At 44.7% G+C, this 22,414-nt stretch overlaps 1 protein-coding gene across 2 annotated transcripts in view; it reads right to left on the bottom strand.

Moving 5' to 3' along the window:
- Positions 1-2,997: 2,997 nt before the first annotated feature.
- The window catches only part of ddo (D-aspartate oxidase), a 70,603-nt gene continuing 51,186 nt past the window's right edge, over positions 2,998-22,414 (bottom strand). For both annotated transcript variants that reach the window (XM_072246445.1, XM_072246455.1), the window contains one exon: positions 2,998-3,944. In XM_072246445.1, the coding sequence (XP_072102546.1) occupies positions 3,371-3,944 (574 nt within the window). In that variant the 3' untranslated portion in view covers positions 2,998-3,370. The remainder of the gene's footprint in view (positions 3,945-22,414) is intronic.

The raw sequence follows: 22,414 nt of genomic DNA on the forward strand, positions 1-22,414 counted from the left end.
GATTACAACCTTTCACTATCCAGCAGTGTGTGGCTGTTTAAAGCATTGATGTTCAGCGTGGAGAATGCAGTCACTTTCATTTTCCTCTGACAAGCCTTCATGAGGTCATAAACCCAACTTTAGCATGGATGGCTGGGGTTCATGAGGTGATGGGGGCACAGTACGGGCTGGAAGCATTAGCCAAACCCACAGCACTCGAGAAGTAGTTAGTCACGGTACAAAACAACTCTACAGACCGTCAAGCGGTCAGCTCCCATGCAGAGGTCTGACCATACTGAGAATCAACAGATTTTACTTATTTAGCAATACGGTACGATTAACCCTAACCTAATCATGGGACCATTTACAATGACCAATTAACCTACCCGGATCATCTTTGGACTGTGGGAGGAAACCGGAGCACCTGGAGAATAAACCCACACGTTCCACGGGGAGGACGTATGAGACTCCTTACAGAACGGCGGCGGAATTGAACTCCAAACTCCGAAACACCCCGAGCTGTAAGTGTCGCACCAACCACTGCACTACCACGGCACCCAGATGAGGAACAGCAGTAGCCCTGAGAGCCTGCACGGATAATGGTTTGAAAATGGTCACGTTTTATGCCATATGGAAGTATGCAGAGTCCTAAAATGGAGCCACATGATCACCACAATCTTAAAGGAAGCCACTTGGCCCATTGTGATCACTGGTGGGTCATACTAGCACTTTGCCTAACCAGTCCATGGTCCTAATCTTGCCCGATTTCTCTCCTTGAGATAAATAACACAATCGCAGTTCAGCAGACTCCTCATAAGGCCATAGAGCATCACCCATCAAATGCAGCATCTAGCCTCCCAGCTCATCATAAACACAGGAGATTCTGCAGATGCTGGAAATTTGAGCAACCATAAAATGCTGGGGGACCTCAGCAGGTTAGGCAGCATCTACGGAGAGAAAAAGACAGTCAACATTTCAGGTCAAGGCCCTCCATGAGGGCTGGAAAAGAAGGGGGTGGGATAAGGTGGTGGGGGGGAGGAGGCAGGGATAGGTAAGACCAGGTGAGGGAGGGAATTGGTGGAAGAGTTAGGGGGCTGAAGATGAAGGCATCCAAGGACAGAGGACCATGGAGAAAAGGGAAGGAGGAGGCAAACCAGAGGAAGGTGATGGACAGGTGAGGAGAAGGGGTAAGAGGGTAACTAGAATAGGGAATGGAAAAAAGAGGGGGGGGGAAGAAATTACCGGAAGTTGGAAAAATCAATATTCATGACATCAGGTTGGCAGATACTCAGACAGGACATGAGGAGTTGTTCCTCACACCTGAATTTGGCCTCTTCATGGCAGTAGTGAACAGACTTGTCAGAATGGAATGTGAAATCAAATTGAAACGGGTAGCCACCGGGAGATCCTGCCTTTTACGGCGAACATAGTGAAGGTGCTCAACAAAGTGATTGTCTCCCCCAATCACATGAGACAGAGCTCCTGGGCAGGACTCAACAACAAGTGAAACAACTACAAACAATCACATCAAACACGCCACTAGAATTCACTGTAAGACTGATAGGGCCAATACTGGAAGATATCAAGATGTTCTTTCGGTAAAGGAGAGGTTGCCTAAAACGTGGGTAAATATTGCTGTAATATTGTACTTCTGGGAGTCAATGGCGAGCCTGCTTTATTTGGCAAGGGCTACGGTTGTGTCTTGGATGTTCTTGGCTCTGGACCCAATCACAGATGCTTTATGAAAAGCTCTTTGTGCAGAGGAATTTTCTGTCTCATGACCAGACACATCCTTACCTATATTGTGCTGCATGTCTTCCCCTACCAGCTCCATGAGGGAACATGCTACAAGCTGCAATGACTGTGTGGAGCCTTGACCAGGGCTGGAGGGTTTTGAATATTCTTAGGGCAAACATCGATGATTCTTGATAAAGGTGAAAAGTTGAAAGGCTAGAATCTAATTAAGCATGATCATATTAAGTGGCAGACAAGGTTTGATGGGCAAGCAGCCTGCTCCTCTTCCTGATTCATATACTTACAGCTACAGCTAATTAATTTAGCTAATAGGCAAAGAAGTTCCAACCTTAAATTAAAATTGAAACAACCATGTCCAAAAGGGGCTGGTAAGTCCAACAGCAGGGCTCTAGTGTTATTACCCAGGCACTGGGGAATATTGTGTAAAAAAAAAGACAGCATTCAACTCTGGTAAGAACAGGGACTTTTCCAATTTCTGGTAACCTGCCCTCTCCGGACTGCCAATGTTCTCCTCCCACCCACAATCATCCATCCATCATGGCTTCTTTTCCCTTAGTTCGTCTTTCCCATCTCCTCTGCAACCTGGTTTCATTTGCTCATCATCCCCTCTCCACTGGGTTCCATCCATCACCTCTGGACTCTGCCCCAGCCTCTTCCTTGTTCCACTACATTCTGGCGACCTCCCTGCCTCCCTCTCCACCCTGATCAACTTAGAACTTTCACCTCCACAGATGCTACTCGACTCATTTCCAGCATTCAGTCTCATTATCATTCCAGACTCCAGCAAATGCTGTCTCTTTTGTTTTCACGTTAAATTCTTCGATGCCCTGAAGTGCTGAACTCGGGTACAAAGGTGTAAAATCAAGCAAACACACATAAGATGCTGGAGGAACTCAGCAGGTCAGGCAGCATCTACAGAAATTAACAAACAGTCAACGTTTTGGGCCGGGACCTTACTTCAGGACCAAAACGTCGACTGTTTATTCATTTCCATGGGTGCTGCCTGGCCTGCTGAGTTCCTCCAGAATTTTGGGTGTGTTGCTTTGGATTTCCAGCATCTGCAGACTTTCTTGTGTAAATACAAACAGTGCTTTTTCCACTGCCCGATACTGAACTATCTGCAGCAGTCAATGAGGCTGGGTATTAGGATGCCAGCCTTCAGTGCTATCTCTGTTCTAGGCTCCCTGATTTGAGGTACATTGAAGCTAACACCAAAAGGCCGCGAAGATCACAATGAAGATGACCATGGCTGTAAATTCCAATTTTCATCTTTCCAGATGGTAGTTTATTACATTCATTACATTGCCAACTCTCACCAGGAGAAGAGGATTAAAATAATGAGGCAGAAAATACCAATCAGCAATGTGCAACTTCTAATCACAGTCAGTAACATTAATCATTAAGAAAATTAGACAATATAAGGCACCAGTCTGTGAAGCTTATACACCAGTTGATTTGTACATTTAAACCCTGTTACTTATTCGGTGATACAGTGCAGAACAGGCTCTTCCAATCCTTTGAGCCTCGCCACCCGTCAAACCCAATTAACCCTAACCTAATCACAGGACAATTTACAATGACCAATTATCCTATGCGGCACAGGAAAGTGATGCTGCAGATTTCAGTCCTTCTCGTCTCACAGCTTTGGTGTAGCGTGAAAGGGTCGACGTCCTACTTCCAGTATGATCTCCTTCACCAGTTGAGCTGCTTCCTTTGCTGTTCCCCAGTGGAAACCAATTCCAGCCCCACCGTGGCCGTAGTTGTGGACCACAAACATCCGACGGCCGCCTCGTTCTAGCGTCTCCTTTTCCAGTCTCAGAACATCTCTAGTTGGCCTCAGACCGACCCCCTCGGAAAGCTTCCGACAGCGCCTGAGACTCGGCTCAAGTACACAGCAGTTCTCGAAAATGGTCTTGCTGTCCAACAGATCAACTGACATCCGCCAATCACCTCTTTGTCTCGTTCCACCCAAGGTAACGCTGTTGATTCCTGGGTAGATGTAAATGGTTCCATCATCTGTACGGACAAAGTGTTTCAGCCAAGGAGCGTGAACTTTATGGACCTGGCCCCTTACTGGATACATTTCCATATCCCCTGTGAGTGCCCTGGCTCCAATACCTGAGCAGTTCACAACAACGTCATACTTTCCATCCAGCTCCCAGAAATCCACGACCTTCCCCACCCGTATCCGGCCTCCTGCCTCCTTCAACCTGCAATTAGCAATAAAGTCTTTGTTAATGCACAGCTTTTATAGAACAATGAAACATTGATTAGAAAAAGGAGTATCACAATTCCATATACATCCCACAAGACCTGTTAATGACAGGATCTGTGACTCTCCCCACTTTAGTGCTTTACATTGAGAAATATTTTATCTCCCACTTGTAAACCATTGCCAATTCCCTCATCCTGTTTCCCCACCTCTCCTTATCTCTCTTTCTCTGGTGCCTCCTGTGTCATGTCAGGACTTTATTCATTTGAGCATAGGAAGAGAATAAGGGGCAATGATGATCAGGAGAAGCACAGAAAGGGTCAATACAGACAGACCTTTTCTCCAGGGTTGGGCATCAAGAACTACAGGACATTCTGCAGGTTTAGTGTGCGAGGAGAGAGATTTAAAAGATAACTGAGGGGGCAACGTTTTCTACCAAGAGGGTGGTCAGTATATGGAATGAGTCGTCACGGGAAGTGATTGAGGCAAGTACATTAACAATATTTGGGCAGGTACGTGGATAGGATGGGAGTTCCCAACATGGGGACCATGGCCCCCTTGCTTAATAGTATTGGTCCAAGGCATAAATAAGGTTGGGAACCCCTGGTTTGGAGGGACATGGGTCGAACACAGGCAGCTTAGACTGGAATCTTGATCAGCATGGAGCGGCTGGGGTCCAAGAGCCTGTTTCTGTGCTTGATGAGGAAGATGAGGTTAACTTATTAGTAGCCCCAGCTGCAGGATATTAATACACAGACAGTCTGATTGCCACAGGGCTGCAGGGCAGTCACACTCACATGATTAAATCTGGGAGGCAACTCTATCTCTCAAAAATAAAGTTCAAAGTAAAATTTATAATCAGAGTACATACATGTCACCCCATACAACCCTGAGATTCTTTTTCTGTGGGCATACTTAGCAAATCTATAGAACGGTAACTGTAAACAAATTGTGCAAATGTAGATAATAAATAGCAATAAATAACAAGCAGGAAGTAACAAGATCAAAGAGTCCTTCAACGAGTGTCGTTATCTTCTTTTGTTCAAGAGCCTGATGGTTGAGGGTTAGTAACTGTTCTTGAACCTGGTGATGTGAGTCCTGAGGCTCCTGTATCTTCTACCTGATGGCAGCAGTGAGAAAAGAGCATGACCTGGGTGGTGAGGATCTTTGATGATGGATGCTGCTTTTCTATGACAATATTTCATGTAGATGTGCTGAATGGTTGGGAGGGCTTTACCCATGATGTACCTGGCCAAATCCGCTACCTTTTGTAGGATTTTCTGCTCAAAGGCATTGGTGTTCCCACGCCAGGCCGTAATGCAAACTTTCCACCACAGATCTATAGAAGTTTGCCAAGGTTTCTGATGACATGCCGAATCTCCGCAGACTCCTGACGAAGTAGGGGCGCTATCATGCTTTCTTTGCCATTACATTTATGTGATGGGTCCAGGACAGGCCCTACCCAGGAATTTAAGGTTACTTATCCTTTCTTCCTCTGATCCTCCAATGATTACTGGCTCATAGACCCCTGAAGCCTATTACAGTATCAGTTCCTTGGTCTTATTGACATTGAGTGAGAGGTTGTTGTTATTACACCACTCAGCCAAATTTTCAGTCTCCTTCCTGCATGCTGATTCATCACCACCTTCGATACAGCCCACAACAGTGGTATCATAGGCAAACTTGTATATGATGTTGGAGCTGTACTTAGCCACACAGACATAGGTGTAAAGTAAGTAGGTGTCATCAAAAAAAAATTACACTGCAATTTCTTTTGAGATCAATAAAGTACATCTATCTATCTATCCATCCATCCACCTAGAGCAGGGGGCTCCTGTGCTGATGGAGATTTTGGACATGTTTTTGCCAATCCAAACTGACTGGGGTCTACAAGTGAGGAAATCCAAGGTCCAATTGCACACGAGGGTACTGAGACCCAGGTCTTGAAGTTTACTGATTACTTTAGAGGATATTATGGTGTTAAGTGCTGAGCTGTAATCTTTGCCATCCAGATATTCCAGGATTGTGTGAAGAGCCAATGAGACAGCATCTGCTGTTGCTTTAGTAGACAAACTGGAGTGGATCCAAATTGGCACTCGGGCAGGAATATATCATGATTCAATTCATTTATTTACTTAAATTTTAATTCACTGTCTCCCTTCCTTCCTCCATCTGGCCTCTCTCTGCCCTCCAGACCCATGCCATTGTAGTTGACTCTGAACAGCCCTTAGTTCAAACACAATAGGGTTGTACACTAAGTACCACATTTACTTGTGCCTGAATTAAAAACAAAACACAACCATTCACAGTGAAGTGCAGGAGGTAAAGGTAATAGTACTCAAAGGAGACGAAAGGTATCTGAACTTCACATCATCAGAAATGAGTCAAGCTTAGATCCTGATGTTATACAAGACATTGGTGAGGCCCAATTTGGAGTACCGTGTACAGCAAGGGTATCAATAAGATTGAAAGAGTGCAGAGAAATTTTACAAGGATGTTGCCCGAGTTATAGGGAAAGATTGAATAGGACCTTATAAACTGGAACCTAGGAGAATGAGGGGAGATTTGATGAAAGTACACACAACTATGAGGGGTATAAAATGTAAGCAGACGTTTTCCACTGAGGTTGGGTGAGTCTAGAATTAGGGGTCATGGGTGAAGGGTGAAATATTTAAGGGAACATGAGGGGAAACTTCTTCACTCAGAGGGTGTGAGAGTGTAGAATGAGCTGCTAGTGGAAGTGGTTCAATTTCAACATTTAAGAGAAGTACATGGCTGAGAGGGGTACGGTCCAAGTGCAGTTCAATGGGACCAGACAAAATAACTGCTTCCTCCAGCGCCCTTTCTACATCATCTCTCCATGTTCCCCACAAACGTTCATCAGGGTCATAAAGCCATGTCTTTCCTCCCTGTTTAAAGAAACAATCCCCTTTCTGTCAGATAAGTGGATCTGGAATGAGGCATCTGCTTTTATTGCCTCAGCCAGATGCAAGATAGTGAGGCTTGAGAAGGAGGCTTAAATGTTCGAAACATACATCTTCAGTACCTGGTCCATTAATGCATGTGCCTTTCTTGGATATGCCATCAACCTACACTTTTTAGCCATAAACATAGCACTGAAAACTTAATAAAATCTTCACTGTGAACAAAAAAACCCAATAAAAGCAGTCAAAGCCTCCATCATTTACAAATCTATAACAAAAGGGAGAGAAAAGAAACTAGAAAGACAAAATAACTTTGAACTAAAGTTATAAATATAAAAACATTAGAAAAAGATGAAGTGGGCTATTCATTCACCCACTAACCTGCTTTGCCATTCGATAACATCAATAAACTAATCTTTCACCTCAACAACACGTAACAACTCCTATTTATATCCTGGTATCCTTAATATACATCAATCTAGTGATCTTTCCCTTAAATATAGTGACTGAGCCTCCACAAACCCTCTTGGGTAGAGAATGTGTTACAGTCAGAAACCTCTTGATAAGGAAGGTTCATCTCATCCAGCCCCTGTCTGGATGAACCCCTTAGTATTAGACTTGATGCTGAAAGGAAACATAGCAATAACATATTGTGACAGCCATTAGATTTGGGAAGAGGAGAAAACATTAATATCAAATGCACTGGCCACGCTGTTGGAACCTACACTTTGAGCACCTGAGCATTTTAGCTCAGGCAAGCATTAACCAGCTCAACCCATATCACAACCACCCCAGAATGAGAAAGATGGACTTTACAGCCACAGTTCCAAACAATGGCAGGCTGGGGGGTCTTGTGCTTACATACTGTCACTCTTTCTGGATCTCACCATTTCCAAAATGCTTGACAGCCATGTAGAGTTTTGAAACAATCACTGCTGGTTTGTAGAAAATGCAGTTGGCTAATTTTACATACCCCAAGATGCCACAAGTGACATCAGCATAATTTACCAAGCATTAGTTCAATATCAGAGTGACCATATTCATCAGATTACACATTGCAAATTCACAGGCTAACTCAATACTAAACTATGAGTAGGTTGAAATGTTCCATTTCAAAATGCATGACAATGCTCATTTACTACTATTTGTGATGCAGTGTCCATCTCCCTCATCTCTAATGCACATCACACAGGAGATGCTCTCTCACCTTTATTTGGTAATAGCAACAATGAAAGGCTAGTCAAATCCCTCCCAGCATTGCAGTGGGTCAATTGTGTCCACCGTCAAGATTCAAGATCATTTCATGTCATTTCCAGTACGCAAGTGTAAAGGAAGAACAAAATAATTGTTACTCCAGATCATACGCAGCGCAGAAAAAAAGATAAAGTAGTGATGGTAGGGGGTGTGGTTGGAGGTGTTGATCAGCTTTACTGCTTGGGGAGAGTAACTGTGGTTGAGTCTGGTAGTCAGGGCGTGGATGTTACGTAGCCTCTGCCCTGATGGGAATGGGACATGAGCAGGGCAGGACTCGGTGGATTTAACTCTCGGGAATGCAGGTACGGCACCTTTAAGCGGGCAAAGATACATTGCCATGACTGGAAGAGAGGTCAACGGGGAGGACTCCAAGCCAGACTAAAACGGCAAGGTGTTAAAATTCTTCTACCCAGCAACTTGTTAGCAAAGGTACAGACAGTGGAGAACAAGCATGATTGCTGTATGGAGGGAAATGAGGGATTGTTACATTCTGTGTTTCACAAAGACATTGCTCGTTCAACACATGATGGAAATGGTGGTCCAGCCCAAGGGGTTCTCGATCTACCGGACCGATCGATCAGCAGAACATTTGGGGAAGGCAAGAGGTGGGGGTCAGTGTTTCATGGAGCTAGGACATAGTGGTCTTGTCACACTCTTGTTCTCCTGATCTGGAACGTCAAGTGATTAAGTGCCATCCATTCTACTTACCAAGAGAGTTCTCCTCCCTGATCCTGACCTTAGTTTACAAATCACCAAAGGCAGATGTTAAGCAAGCACTCGAGCATTTCCTGGTTTTTGTTAATTGGTGTTAATCAAGGGAAGCATAGGACTGCTTTGAATCGGTGGACTGGACTATATTCAGGGATTCCTCTTCAAATCTGGATGAGTATGCTGCAGTTGTTACCGACTCATTAAAACCTGTGTGGATGAGACTTATTGTACATTGCCAAACCAAAAGCCGTGGATGAACCAGGAGGTATGTCGTCTGCTGGCTAGATCTGTGGCATTCAAGTCTGGCGACCCAGGTCTGTACCAGAAAACCAGGTATGATTTGCGGAGGGCTATTTCAAGGGCAAAGAGACAATTCTGAATGAGGTTGGAGACGACATCGGATGTACAACAACTCTGGCAGGGTCTGCAAGACATTATTTCCTACAAAGCGAAACCCAATAGCATGAATGGCAGTGATGCTTCACTACCAGATGAACTCAACGCCTTCTATGCACGCTTTGAAAGGGAGAACACAACTACAGCTGTGAAGATCCCTGCTGCACCTGATGACCCTGTGATCTCCGTCTCAGAGGCCAATGTTAGACTGTCTTTGAAGAGAGTGAACCCTTACAAGGCGGAAGGTCCCGATGGAGAACCTGGTAAGGCTCTGAAAACCTGTACCAACCAACTGGCGGGAGTATTCAAGGACATTTTCAAACTCTCATTGCTATGGGTGGAAGTTCCCACTTGCTTCAAAAAGTCAACGATTATACCAGTGCCCAAGAAGAATAACGTGAGCTGCCTTGATGACTATCACCCAGTATCGACAGTGATGAAATGCTTTGAGAGATTGTTCATGACTAGACTGAACTCCTGCCTCAGCAAGGACCTGGACCCATTGCAATTTGCCTATTGCCACAATAGGTCAACAGCAGACGCAATCTCAGTGGGTCTTCACACGGCTTTAGACCGCCTAGACAACACAAACACCTATGTTGACTACAGCTCAGCATTTAATACCATCATTCCCACAATCCTGATTGAGAAGTTACAGTACCTGGGCCTCTGTGCCTCCCCCTGCAATTAGCTCCTTGACTTCCTAACCGGAAGACCACAATCGGTGCAGATTGGTGATAACGTCTCCTCACTGATGATCAACACTGGTGCACCTCAGGGGTGTGTGCCTAGCCCACTGCTCTACTCTCTATATACACATGACTGTGTGGCTAGGCATAGCTCAAATACCATCTATAAATTTGCTGATGATACAACCATTGTTGGTAGAATCTCAGGTGGTGACAAGATGGCGTACAGGAGTGAGATATGCCAGTCAGTGGAGTGGTGTCACAGCAACAACCTGGCACTCAACATCAGTAAGACGAAAGAGCTGATTGTGGACTTCAGGAAGGGTAAGACAAAGGAACACATACCAATCCTCACAGAGGGATCAGAAGTGGAGAGAGTGAGCAGCTTCAAATTCCTGGGTGTCAAGATCTTTGAGGACCTAACCTAGTCCCAACATATTGATGCAGTTATAAAGAAGGCAAGACAGCGGCTATACTTTATTAGGAGTTTGAAGAGATTTGGTATGTCAACAAATACACTCAAAAACTTCTATAGATGTACCGTGGAGAGCATTCTGACAGGCTGCATCACTGTCTGGTATGGAGGGGCTACTGCACAGGACCGAAAGAGCCTGCAGAGAGTTGTAAATCTAGTCAGCTCCATCTTGGGTACTAGTCTACAAAGTACCCAGGACATCTTCAAGGAGCCGTGTCTCAGAAAGGCAGCATCCATTATTAAGGACCTCCAGCACCCCGGGCATGCCCTTTTCTCACTGTTACCATCAGGTAGGAGGTACAGAAGCCTGAAGGTACACACTCAGCGATTCAGGAACAGCTTCTTCCCCTCTGCCATCCGATTCCTAAATGAACATTGAACTCTTGAACGTTAACTCACTTTAATATATACTATTTCTGTTTTTGCACGATTTTTAATCTATTCAATATGCATATACTCCAATTGATTTATTTATTATATTTTGTTTTTTTACTTCTATATCATGTATTGCATTGAACTGCTGCTTCTAAGTTAACAAATTTCATGACACATGCCAGTGATAATAAACCTGGTTTGATTCCTCTTTCCTAGTGACTGATGTTTGCAAACAGTGTCTGCAACAAACCCACCAGCGACATCCCATCCCCACGCCCCAAACGAGCTGCATGTTATAGAGACAGAAACACAAAGGAGGTCAAGCAGTGCCTGTGAAAAGGGAAACAGAGCTAATAAAAGGTCATGGGTTTAGCCTGCCGCTGAAATATTTCCCAGGCCTTCAAAGAACATCTCTGACTGTAGTCCCAGCTCTAATCTACCCTACACCCCACTCCAACATGTCCCCAGCTGTCATCCCAGAATGGACCATCTCACCTCTCTCTCCCCACCCTCCAACCTCACTCAGCCACCGAGTTCTTGCTGCTGCTCAGTTGTGACACGAGCACCATTTTAATTCCAGATTCCACAGAAAGTTTTGTCTTACCACTCTCTCATCTCTGGCTAAACCTACTGCTGGTGCTGCGTTTGCCCTCTCCCCTGGCCATCTCCAAGTCCACCTAAGCGGCTTTGTCCCCTCATCTGGCACCACTTACAAATACCTGTCACAAGTCCATTTCCTTTCAGATTGCAGACACTCTGGATTGCCCCAGGGAAGTGCCAGTGAGGCAGTTACCATGGTTACAGACCTAATTGGCTGACATTGAGCATGAACATGCAGGAACTTAATTCCACTCCACTCAATTTTACGTAAATGAAACTGTGTATTTCAGTGTGTACCAAAGAGAATCTGCTCATTTACTCTCATCTTTTTCTTGTTAAAATTGCTCCCCTTTACCAGATATGTATTCAGTCCTACACAGATATCGTAATTCTGAATGCATTAGCTGGACAGTGCGAAGAGAATATGTCCCCAACTTATCCCAATAATTTAACTGAGGAACTTAATAGTGACATGGAATTGTGGCCCAGGTTACTGGGTCCATATGTAGGACCCCTTAGTAACTCAAAGCATGTTCCTGTAGTATTTGGCCAACTACTGTAATATAAATTAGCAATCTTAGGGTCATTCAGCATGGAAACAGGGTCTCGTCTTACTCAATTTTGGTTTGATCAGACCATAGCACCTTCTTCCAGCTGAATTCAGAGTCTCCCACGCCTTCTGGCAAACTCCAGCTGAGATTTCATGTGAGCTTTTTCAACAGTGGCTTTCTCTTTGCCACTCTCCAATAAAGCCGTGACTGGTGAAGCACTCGAACAACAGTTGTTATGTGCAGTCACTCCCATCTCAGCCACTGAAGCTTGTAACTCCTCCAGGTCTCTTAGTGGCCTCCCTCACTAGTCCCCTTCTCTCACGCTCCCTCAGTTTTTGAGGACAGCCTGCTCTAGGCAGATTTACAACAGTGCCATATTCTTTCCATTTCTTGATGATTGACTTAACTGTACTCCAAGGGATATTCAGTGGCCTGGAAATTTTCTTGTATCCATCTCCTGAATTGTGCTTTTCAATTACTATTTCACAGAGTTGCTTGGAATGTTCTTTTGTCTTCATGGTGTAGTTTTTGCCAGGATACTGACTCACCAGCAGTTGGACCTTCCAGATACAGGTGTATTTTTTACTACAATCAATTGAAACACCTTGACTGCATAAAGGTGATCTCCATTTAACTAATTATGTGACTTTTAAAACCAATTGGCTGCACCAGTGATGATTTAGTGTGCCATATTGAAGGGGGTGAATACTTATGCAATCAATTATTTTGTGTTTTATATTTGTACTTAATTTAGATCACTTTGTAGAGATCTGTTTTCACTTCGACACGAAAGAGTCTTTTTCTGTTGATCAGTGTCAAAAAAACCAAATTAAATCCACTGTGACTCAATGTTGTAAAACAATAAAACATGGAAACCTGGGGTGGGGGGAGATACTTTTATAGACACTGTAAATTAACCCTACACTACTCCCATTTTATTCACCACCCGCACCCAGTTTTCATCAATTCCACTCGAATTCTGACACTCATCTACACACCAAGTCACTCTGCCACCTGTCTCCCACCCCTCCCGTGGCGCTCCACCCTCGCCATTCCCAACATCCTGTGCTCCCGCCAGATTTACAAACTCGCTCTCCATCCCATGTTGGCAAGTACAGTACTGTGCAAAGTTCTCAGGGACCCCAGCTATATATACGTGGCTAAGACGTTTGCACAGTACAGTAAGAGGCTGCAACTCTACCAGTTGTGTCACAGTGCACTTATCCACTGAGCCCTCACTGGACTTCTGTAAGAAGACAGGGCAATGCAGAATTCTAATTATTTATCTTTGATTTGAATATGCAAATGAAGTAGGGTGACTTAATGACAGAGCGTAGCTTCAATGACCCAAGTCCCATCCTGACCTCCGGAATGGATACTCTCTGTAACCATGCAGACCCCTCGGGTTTCCTCGCACATCCCAGCAACTTCCTGATTAGTGGGTTAACTGTAAATTACCCCAATATACAATGGTGGTAGGAAAATACAGGGCAAGTTAACTGGCATGTGATCGAGGGTATTGGGATTAATGGGATTGATCTGAGGACTGGCACGCAGTTGGCTGAATGGCTTCCCACCTATCTATGTCAATCCCATGTATCCCTCTATACCTTGCCCATTCAAGTACCTGCCCCTGATGCTTATGAAATGTTATTACCATTCCTGACTCTACTGGCAGCTCATTCTAGATACCAACTACTTTTTGTATGAAAGATTTACTTCTCAGACCTCCCTTAAATGCACCCCTCTCTCACATTCAACCTTTGCTTTCCAGTTTTAGCATGGGAAACAGGCTGAGGGGTGACCAGACAGCTAAACTCCTCAACTCCAGCGAAAACAGACCTTGCTTGCCCAACCTTTTCTAAAGACTCAAGCACTTCAGTCCAGGTAACATCCTGTAAATCTTTTCTGCACTCTTTCTAGTTTAATGACATCCACGTGCTGGGGAAAAAAATCGTCTTACATATTGTTTATTTATAAGGTTACATTTCTATGTCACTGAAAAATCAAAAAGATACAGTCCTGACGAAGGGTCTTGGCCTGAAACGTCGACTGTGCTTCTTCCTAGAGATGCTGCCTGGCCCGCTGCATTCCACCTGCATTTTGCGTGTGTTGCTTGAATTTCCAGCATCTGTAGATTTCCTCGTGATACAGATTTATTGTTATCTTTCAAGTAACCCATGGATCTTCAGCTGTGTGGTAGTAGAGAGATTACGTGACTCGACCAAGCAGCCCAGGTCTGGGATTCAAATTCCAGAGTGAAAGATGGGAATTAAATTTCTGTGAAGGTGACTATGGAAACTATTGAACATAATGATGCCCTTTAGGAGAAAAATTTAGACGTGATATGTTTCTTAAGACTCAAATGAGATTTTTCTCTGCATTGCTCTCTGCAGGGATGGCATGTATACCCAAAGCATTACTGCTGATGATTAGGTCCTATTATGGTCTTGCTCTCCAATCTTTATAACATAATAAAAGCTCTTTCTGATTGGGAGGCGCATTTGCAACGTGGGAGAGCTGGAAGAATTTTATACAGGCAGAAAAAGTGTCCAAAATTGGAATCTGGTTCAACGAAGGATCTGCTAGAGAACTCAGTGGACAAGCAGCGTCTGTGGGGGAGAGATGGGGGAGCCCTGTATCAGCACCCAAGGAGCATTGACAATTCCTCTCCCTCCACAGAGGCTGCTCGACCCACTGAGTTCTTCCAGCAGATTGTCTGTTGCACTGCATTTTATTATAGCTGCTTTGGTGCTCTCTCAGTAGTCTCTCTAACTATGTGGGACATTTTTTTTTAACTGGTTCAGAGGATATCCTGTGAGTGCGCCGAGAGCTGATATCCCAATGAGCAGGCCAAATGCCTCCCGAAACGGACACTGTACTCCAAGGAAAAACAAGAGAAAAATCTGCAGATGCTGGAAATCCGAGCAACGCACACAAAATGCTGGGGGAGCTCAGCAGGCCGGGGAAAAGAGTGCGGTCAATGTTTCGGGTCTGGCCTGCTGAGCTCCCCCAGCATTTTGTGTGTGTTACTCTACTCCAAGCTCTGTCATGGGAAGAGATTAGCAGAGGTAAAAAATTCAAGGAAATGCAGCATCCCCCAGTGACCCTGGGGAATCACTGGCCCAAGACAGTTCACCGTGGGGTAAGACCCACTTAGGGTGATGTTGAGATGCCTGAAGCCACACGTCTGTGGAACACAGAATCCCAGTGAACGCACCAAAGTGCACCTCTTCACCACCACAGCCCCTTCAAACCCTTCCTGCCCCGTCGGTGGAAGTGGCTGCAGTTCCCATGTTGGCTTCAACAGCGACCTCAGACACCCACAACCTTAAGAGAGGCAGCAAGCGATCCTCAGTCCTGAGGGACTGCCCAGGAAGATGCTATGGACCCCAGTTATTGTTCATTTCATGAGACATTCTAATTACAACCCAAATCGTTAGAGTTTAGAACTCTATGACCACTTGGATTGCTTTGCACTAAAATGGTCTTTTTGTTTTGTTCTAATCGTGTTCCTTCTTGTAAAGATTGTTTAATTCACATTTAACTTGTGTTTTTCTTGTAAATGCTGCATATATGATGCTATCTGCAAGTAAGTTTATATTATGCTATCTGCCTAATTTGCTGCTGCAAGTAAGTCCTTCCAAATTCAAAGTAAATTTATTATCAAAGTACATGTATGCCACCAAATACAACTCTGATATTCATTTTCTTGTGGGCATACTGAATAAATCCATATTCGAATAATAACCATAACAGAATCAATAAAAGACCCCACCAACTTGGGTGTTCAACCAGTGTACAAAAGACAACAAACTGCAAATATAAAAAAGAAAGAATAACAATAATAAATGAATAAGCAATAGATATTCAGAACATGAGATGAAGAGCCCTTGAAAGTGAGTTTATTGGTTGTGGGAGCATTTCAATGATGGGGTGAGTGAAGTTATCCCCATGCCCGTGAATACATGTACGTGTGCATATGACAATAGAACTCAACCTTGACTTTGACACTGTGGGGAGGGTCCGAAAGTGCACTTCCTGAGTCTACCGAACGAACTTAAATTAAATTAAAGGCACCCGTTAGTCTTGTGAGACCATGAATCTGCGCCTGGAAAGTCTTCACTCTCCAGGGAGCAGGCCTGGGCAAGGTTGTATGCAAGTCTTCCCTCTCCACGATTAAGTGCCTTGCTCAAGGGCACAACACGCTGCCTCGGCTGGGGCTCGAACTCACAACCTTCAGATCGCTAGTCGAATGCCTTAACCACTTGGCCACGTGCCCACAACCAACAAACTTAACAGCTGTGCAAAAAGCACATTAAAGGCAAGTGGAATATTTCCGATGCAAAAATAAAGAAACGTGGAACAGTGGGCAGGCCACTCAGCCCAGTATATCATGCTGATCTTGATCCAATTTACACGAAACACCTTCTTCCTGTGGATCATCTATAAATCCCTCCATTCCCTTCAGAATCATGTATCCAAATAGATAGTTCTTTAAACCTTGCTAAAAAGCACTATCGGGAGCAAGGACTGTCAGGCAGGTCATCAAACACAACGCTGGGAATGAATGGCTGCAGGACCACAAAGCAACATTGCATCTTGCATGTTGTTATTTGGTCTGTTTTTAAAACCCACCTTTGGTTAGGTAAAGGAATTGCAGCCTCATGTATTAGTATCCCTTCCTTAAATAGGTTGTAGCCTGTTCTTACTGAATCAACTCAGAGTGCAATCGAGTGCTGAACGATTTCAAAGGAAGCACATCAGCCTCCTTGTCACTTAGCTGGGTCCGCACACAGTAAGCAACACTGCAGTCACAGCTGTCACAGCCAAATCTGGTCAGTGTCTGCCCCTTGTCTGTCCTGAGCCCAACTCTGCAGAAATCTCTTAACTTTTCTTAATTGGCTCTCTCCTGTGCATTCGGGACTTTAAGCAGTGCAGGCTGCACAATGCCGAGACAAAGTAGACAGCAATGTCTAGGTAAATCAGAAAGAACCTGTAATTATTTTCCCATGCCAAGCATTGAAAGGATTCAAGCTCTACCTTGACTGTAATATGCTTAGCTGTTAGTCCTCAGTTCTGATGAAGGATTCATGGACCTGTATTCACCTCGGCTCCTTACAGTTGGTGACTGAGCAGTGGTTGCCATCTGCAGCCCCCGCTCCAATTTCAGATTCCAGCTGCTGCAGCTCTCTGTCATGAACCTTGTCAGAGAAGCACTTGTTTGCAAGCCGACTCAGAAGAGATCCCTGCCAGAGCAAAGGGATAGATAGCAGATTCTTCAGTCCCGAAGATCATTCACAAAATAAATGGGCAGACAGTTCAGGATTTCACAGCTACCCTTGGCTGATGGAATATGCTGAATGCAATTACACTGATGAAATAAAGTAGCAAGACAGACATCAGAAAACCATTGCCTTTACTACATAATGATAGAAAGGGCAATGGTGTACTTTATGGAATATCATCAGAATCAGAATTAATATCACTGGCATATATCGGGATATTTGTTAACTTAATGGCAGCAATACAATGCAATACTCAATAAATAAATATCAAATAAAAACTGAGTTACATTAAGTATAATATGGCCATTAAATAGTTGGCACATGGCCAAGTGGTTAAGGCGTTGGTCTAGTGATCTGAAGGTCGCTAGTTTGAGCCTCAGCTGAAGCAACCTTAACCACACATTGCTCTGCAACGACACCGGTGCCAAGCTGTATTGGCCCTAGTGTCCTTCCCTTGGACAACATTGGTGGCGTGGAGAGGGGAGACTTGCAGCATAGGCAACTGCTGGTCTTCCACACAACCTTGCCCAGGCCTGCTCCCTGGAAACCTTACAACGCACAAATCCATTGTCTCACAAGACTAACAGATGCCTAAAAAAAGTTAAGTTAAAATAAGTATTGCAAAAAACAGAAATAAAAAAAGTAGTGAGGTAGTGTTCACGGGTTCAATGTCCATTTAGGAATCAGATGGCAGAGGGGAAGAAGCTGTTCCTGAATTGCTGAGTGTGTGCCTTCAGGCTTCAGTACCTCCTTCCTGTTGGTAACAGTGTGAAGAGAGCATGTCCTGGATGGTGGGGATCCTTAATAATGGACGCCGCCTTCCTAAGGCACCGCTCCTTGAAGATGTCTTGGATACTCTGGAGGCAAGTACCCCGATGGGCATCAACATTCACCTGAAGAGAACAGAGTTCACAAGGTGTGTTGTTGTGGGTTCGGGAGTAATTAGCAATGGCTCTCAGCATTTGTGAGAGGGCAAGTTAGAACACCAATATTATCTGGTGTCTTCATATGGCTTTTGTTCCTGAAACCCTACCTGGTATTTCTGAGCCATAGTTTTTATTATATCTTTGCAGGTAGTAGTTGGAATTGGTTAATGAAGTACCTGAAGTCTTAGATTTTTATAAGAGTAAAATGCAAATAAAGTTACACTGACCCTCTTATTGGCATAGGCTAAAGCATTGCCAATTGTGGTAATTCCAAACTCCTTTATCTACTTATCTACTTGGCACGTGGCCAAGTGGTTAAGGCGTTTGTCTAGTTACCGGTCGCTGGTTCGAGCCTCAGCTGTGGCAGTGTGTTTGTGCCCTTGAGCAGGGCACTTAACCCACACATTGCTCTAGCCTGCGCAAGGAGTGGTGCCCCACACAGACTTCCAATCTGCGCCTTGTAAGGCATGAAAATGCTCGACACAGGCCTAGGTCTGAGTCAACGTTCCCTCCCTCCCTTATCTACTCAGTGTGTGGGGATAAAGGCTTCGGAGGGACTTCAGGTAAGATTCACGAGAATGGTGCCAGGGATGACAGAATTTAGTTAGATGAAATGACAGAAGAAATAGTACTCTGTACAGCAGAGACAGTTAAAACCAATAACTTGTGCTTAGATTAAAAATGAAACGTGTTTCTCTGGTATCAGGTTAACACCAGAGATGAATGGCAAAAAGCAAAACTGAGAAGCAAAGCCTATTTTAAAGTAATTTTGTTGGAACTTGCAATGGACTTCCTAAGAGCAATTTAAAAATGGAATTGAATTATATACCTGAAGAGGGAAAAAGAAAGCCACAATATTGTGGAGAAAACTAGGGAAGTGAAACTGACTGGAAGCCAGCAGATGAATATCCTGCTGTATATTATCGATTGTGTGAAAGATACCCAGAGTTACAGTGGCTGTGGATTAAAAGGCTGCTGGACATCTGCACTACACGGGGACAAATTTATCCTCCAGAAACGAGTGTGGCGAACGTTTCAAGATGGTGCAGTACTGTAGCGGTTAGGCTTCAATCCCCAACGCTGCCACTAAGGAGTCTGTACGTTCTGCCTGTGACCGCGCGGGTTTCCCCCGGGTGCTCCAGTTTCCTCCCACATCCCAAAGACGTTCAGACTAGGGTTAGTAAATTGCAGGCATGCTGTGTTGTTACTGGAATGCGGTGACACCTGGCGTACCTCTGCCTATCGCTGAGCCCATCCTCACTTTGGATATGGTTCCCTTTAGCGCCAATGCTCAGCCCACTAACCTGGTAAAATCTATCCTCCCGGCTGTCGATATTAGACTCAACCATGACTGTTTTTGTTTCATTCATAAGCACAAAATAATCTGCAGATGCTGTTGTCAAAGGAACATCAAATTCATCTCCTCCATTTCCCACACTTCGGCCCTCACCCCATCCTCCCGCCACCACAACATGGACAGAGTTCCCCTTGTCCTCACCTACCACCCCACCAGCCACCGGAGCCAGCACATTATCCTCTGCAACTTCTGCCACCTTCAACAGGACCCCACCACTAAGCACATCTTTCCCTCTCCACCCCTCTCCGCTTTCCGTGGGGATCGATCCCTCTGTGACTCACTTATCCGCATGTCCATCCCCACGGATCTCCCACCTGCCACTTATCCCTGTAAGCGTAAGTGCTCCACCTGTCCCTACACCTCCTCTCTTGCCACCATTCAGGGCCCCAAACAGTCCTTCCAGGTGAGGCAACACTTCACTTGTGAGTCTGTTGGGGTCATCTATTGCATCCGGTGTTCCCGGTGCGGCCTCCTCTACATCGGTGAAACCCGATGCAGATTGGGGGACTGCTTCTTCGAGCATCTCCGCTCTGTCCACCAAAACAGACAGGATCTCCCGGTAGCCACCCACTTCAACTCTGTTTCCCATTCCAATTCAGATATGTCCATACATGGCCTCCTCTACTGCCATGATGAGGCTAAACTCAGGTTGGAGGAGCAACACCTCATATACCATCTAGGTAGTCTCCAGCCCCTTGGTATGAACATAGAATTCTCCAACTTCCGGTAATTCCCTCCCCCTCCCTTCCCCTGTCCCTATTTCACATCACTTCCCTCACAGTTCTGCCTCCTTCTATTACTGCGCATTGTTCTCCTGCCAATCACCTCCCTGCTTCCCCTCCCCCACCCCTTTGTCTCTCAAATTACTGTTTTTTTCAACTACCGGCATTCTTCAAACCCTCCCCAAAGTTCTTCCTTCAGTCCTGACGAAGGGTTTCGGCCCGAAACATCGACTAATCTTTTCAACTGATGCTGACTGACCTGCTGAGTTCCTCCAGCACATTGTGAGTGTTCCTTTGTTTCATTCATGCCCCGCCCCCCCCCCCCCAAACACTGACCGTGATCTACATGTACTGCCGTTCGGAGGGGCAAAGACAACCTCCTCCTACCCTCCCAGCCCAGCCATGCACCTTAACTGAATGCTGGATTTTAGCTTTCCCATCCTCTATCCCGAATAGGAGGGATTTGATTAACTTACCTGCTATTCCTTGCCACTGAGCAACTTTCAATAGCACAGCCACTGCCTCTTTCCTCTCCTTCCCCACAAACAGCCGCGTCTAATATTTTTATTAGTGCCTTCAGATGTGCTGATCTAATTTTCCAGTTTAGCTCCCCCATTCATTTCCATAATCTCCTTTCCCCGTTGCTATAAATCTGTCCCAGCTTGTCTTCCCTATCGGCCTTATTCTTAAAATAATTCCAGCATCCGGCCCAAAGCTCACACTTCTATTTCCTGCATGGTGTGAATTGGTTTCGCAACACAAAACTTCATCCATTTCTCTCCGCCTCGTGCATCTGAATTCTGTCAAAGTCTTTCCATTACCTTGCCTGAGCACCACTTAAAAGAACATTCTGCAAGTCCGTTCACTGTAAAAATCACATTTTGTATTGCATAAAAATACATTGGGAATATGGAGCAGTTATGATCACCGAGCAAACCCGTGTATCACCAGAGCAATGTTTCCGACAGAACAGGGAGGCAACGTGATCTAAGTGACTCAGACCATGTTGGTGCCAGACAGGGTGGTTCGAGTATCTCAGAAACTGTTGATCTCTGAGGACTGTCACAGTTTACAGAGAATGGTATGAAAAACAAACAAAAAAAAAATCCCAGTGAGTGGCAGTTCTGAGGGTGAAAAAGCCTCATTAATGAGGGAGGTCAGACTAGTTTCAAGCTGACGGAAAGGCAACAGTAACTCAAATAACCCATGTGGTGTGCAGAAGAGCATCTCTTTTTTTTAATATAATTTTTATTGAATTTTCAAAATGAATACATGAAAAGATAGTGTCTACCCTCCCCCCTCCCCCCAATCCTCCCCACCCCCCCATATATAGTCCTACCTAAAAAAGAAGAAGAAAAAAAAGAAGAACCGCCTGGGTGTTGGAAGGTTTCCACATGCTCCATGGAATTCAAAATAAATTTGGCATACTTATTCGTTACTTTCCCCAAGGGACCAAGGTCTTTATCGGAGCACTTAAATATGCCATCCTATCTTTTGTAAATAAGGGCGCCAAATATTCAGAAATGTTACATATTTATCTCTTAAATTATAAGTAATTTTATCGAGTGGAATAGAACTAGCCATTTCATTATTCCAACGATCCATACTTAAATACGAATCAGATTTCCAAGTAACTGCTATAGTCTTCTTAGTTACTGCCAATGCAATTTTTATAAATACTTTCTGATATTTATTCAGAGCATCTCTGAACATACAACACACCAATCTTTGAAGAGGATGGGCTACAGCGACAGAAGACCACGCTGGTTTTTACTCCCAAGGCCACTTTACGACCTACATTCCTATAACTACTAAAGTAGCCTCGCAACACACATCAAAGTTGCTGGTGAACGCAGCAGGCCAGGCAACATCTCTAGGAAGAGGTACAGTCGACGTTTCAGGCCGAGACCCTTTGTCAGGACTAACTGAAGGAAGAGTTAGTAAGAGATTTGAAAGTGGGAGGGGGAGATCCAAAATGATAGGAGAAGACAGGAGGGGGAGGGATGGAGCCAAGAGCTGGACAGGTGATTGGCAAAGGGGATATGAGAGGATCATGGGACAGGAGGCCCAGGGAGAAGGAAAAGGGGGAGGGGGAGAAAAACCCAGAGGATGGGCAAGGGGTATAGTCAGAGGGACAGAGGGAGAAAAAGGAGAGAGAGAGAAAGAATGTGTGTATATAAATAAATAACAGATGGGGTAC

Source organism: Mobula birostris, chromosome 2, assembly GCF_030028105.1.
Source record: "Mobula birostris isolate sMobBir1 chromosome 2, sMobBir1.hap1, whole genome shotgun sequence".
Classification (NCBI taxonomy): Eukaryota; Metazoa; Chordata; class Chondrichthyes; order Myliobatiformes; family Myliobatidae; genus Mobula; species Mobula birostris.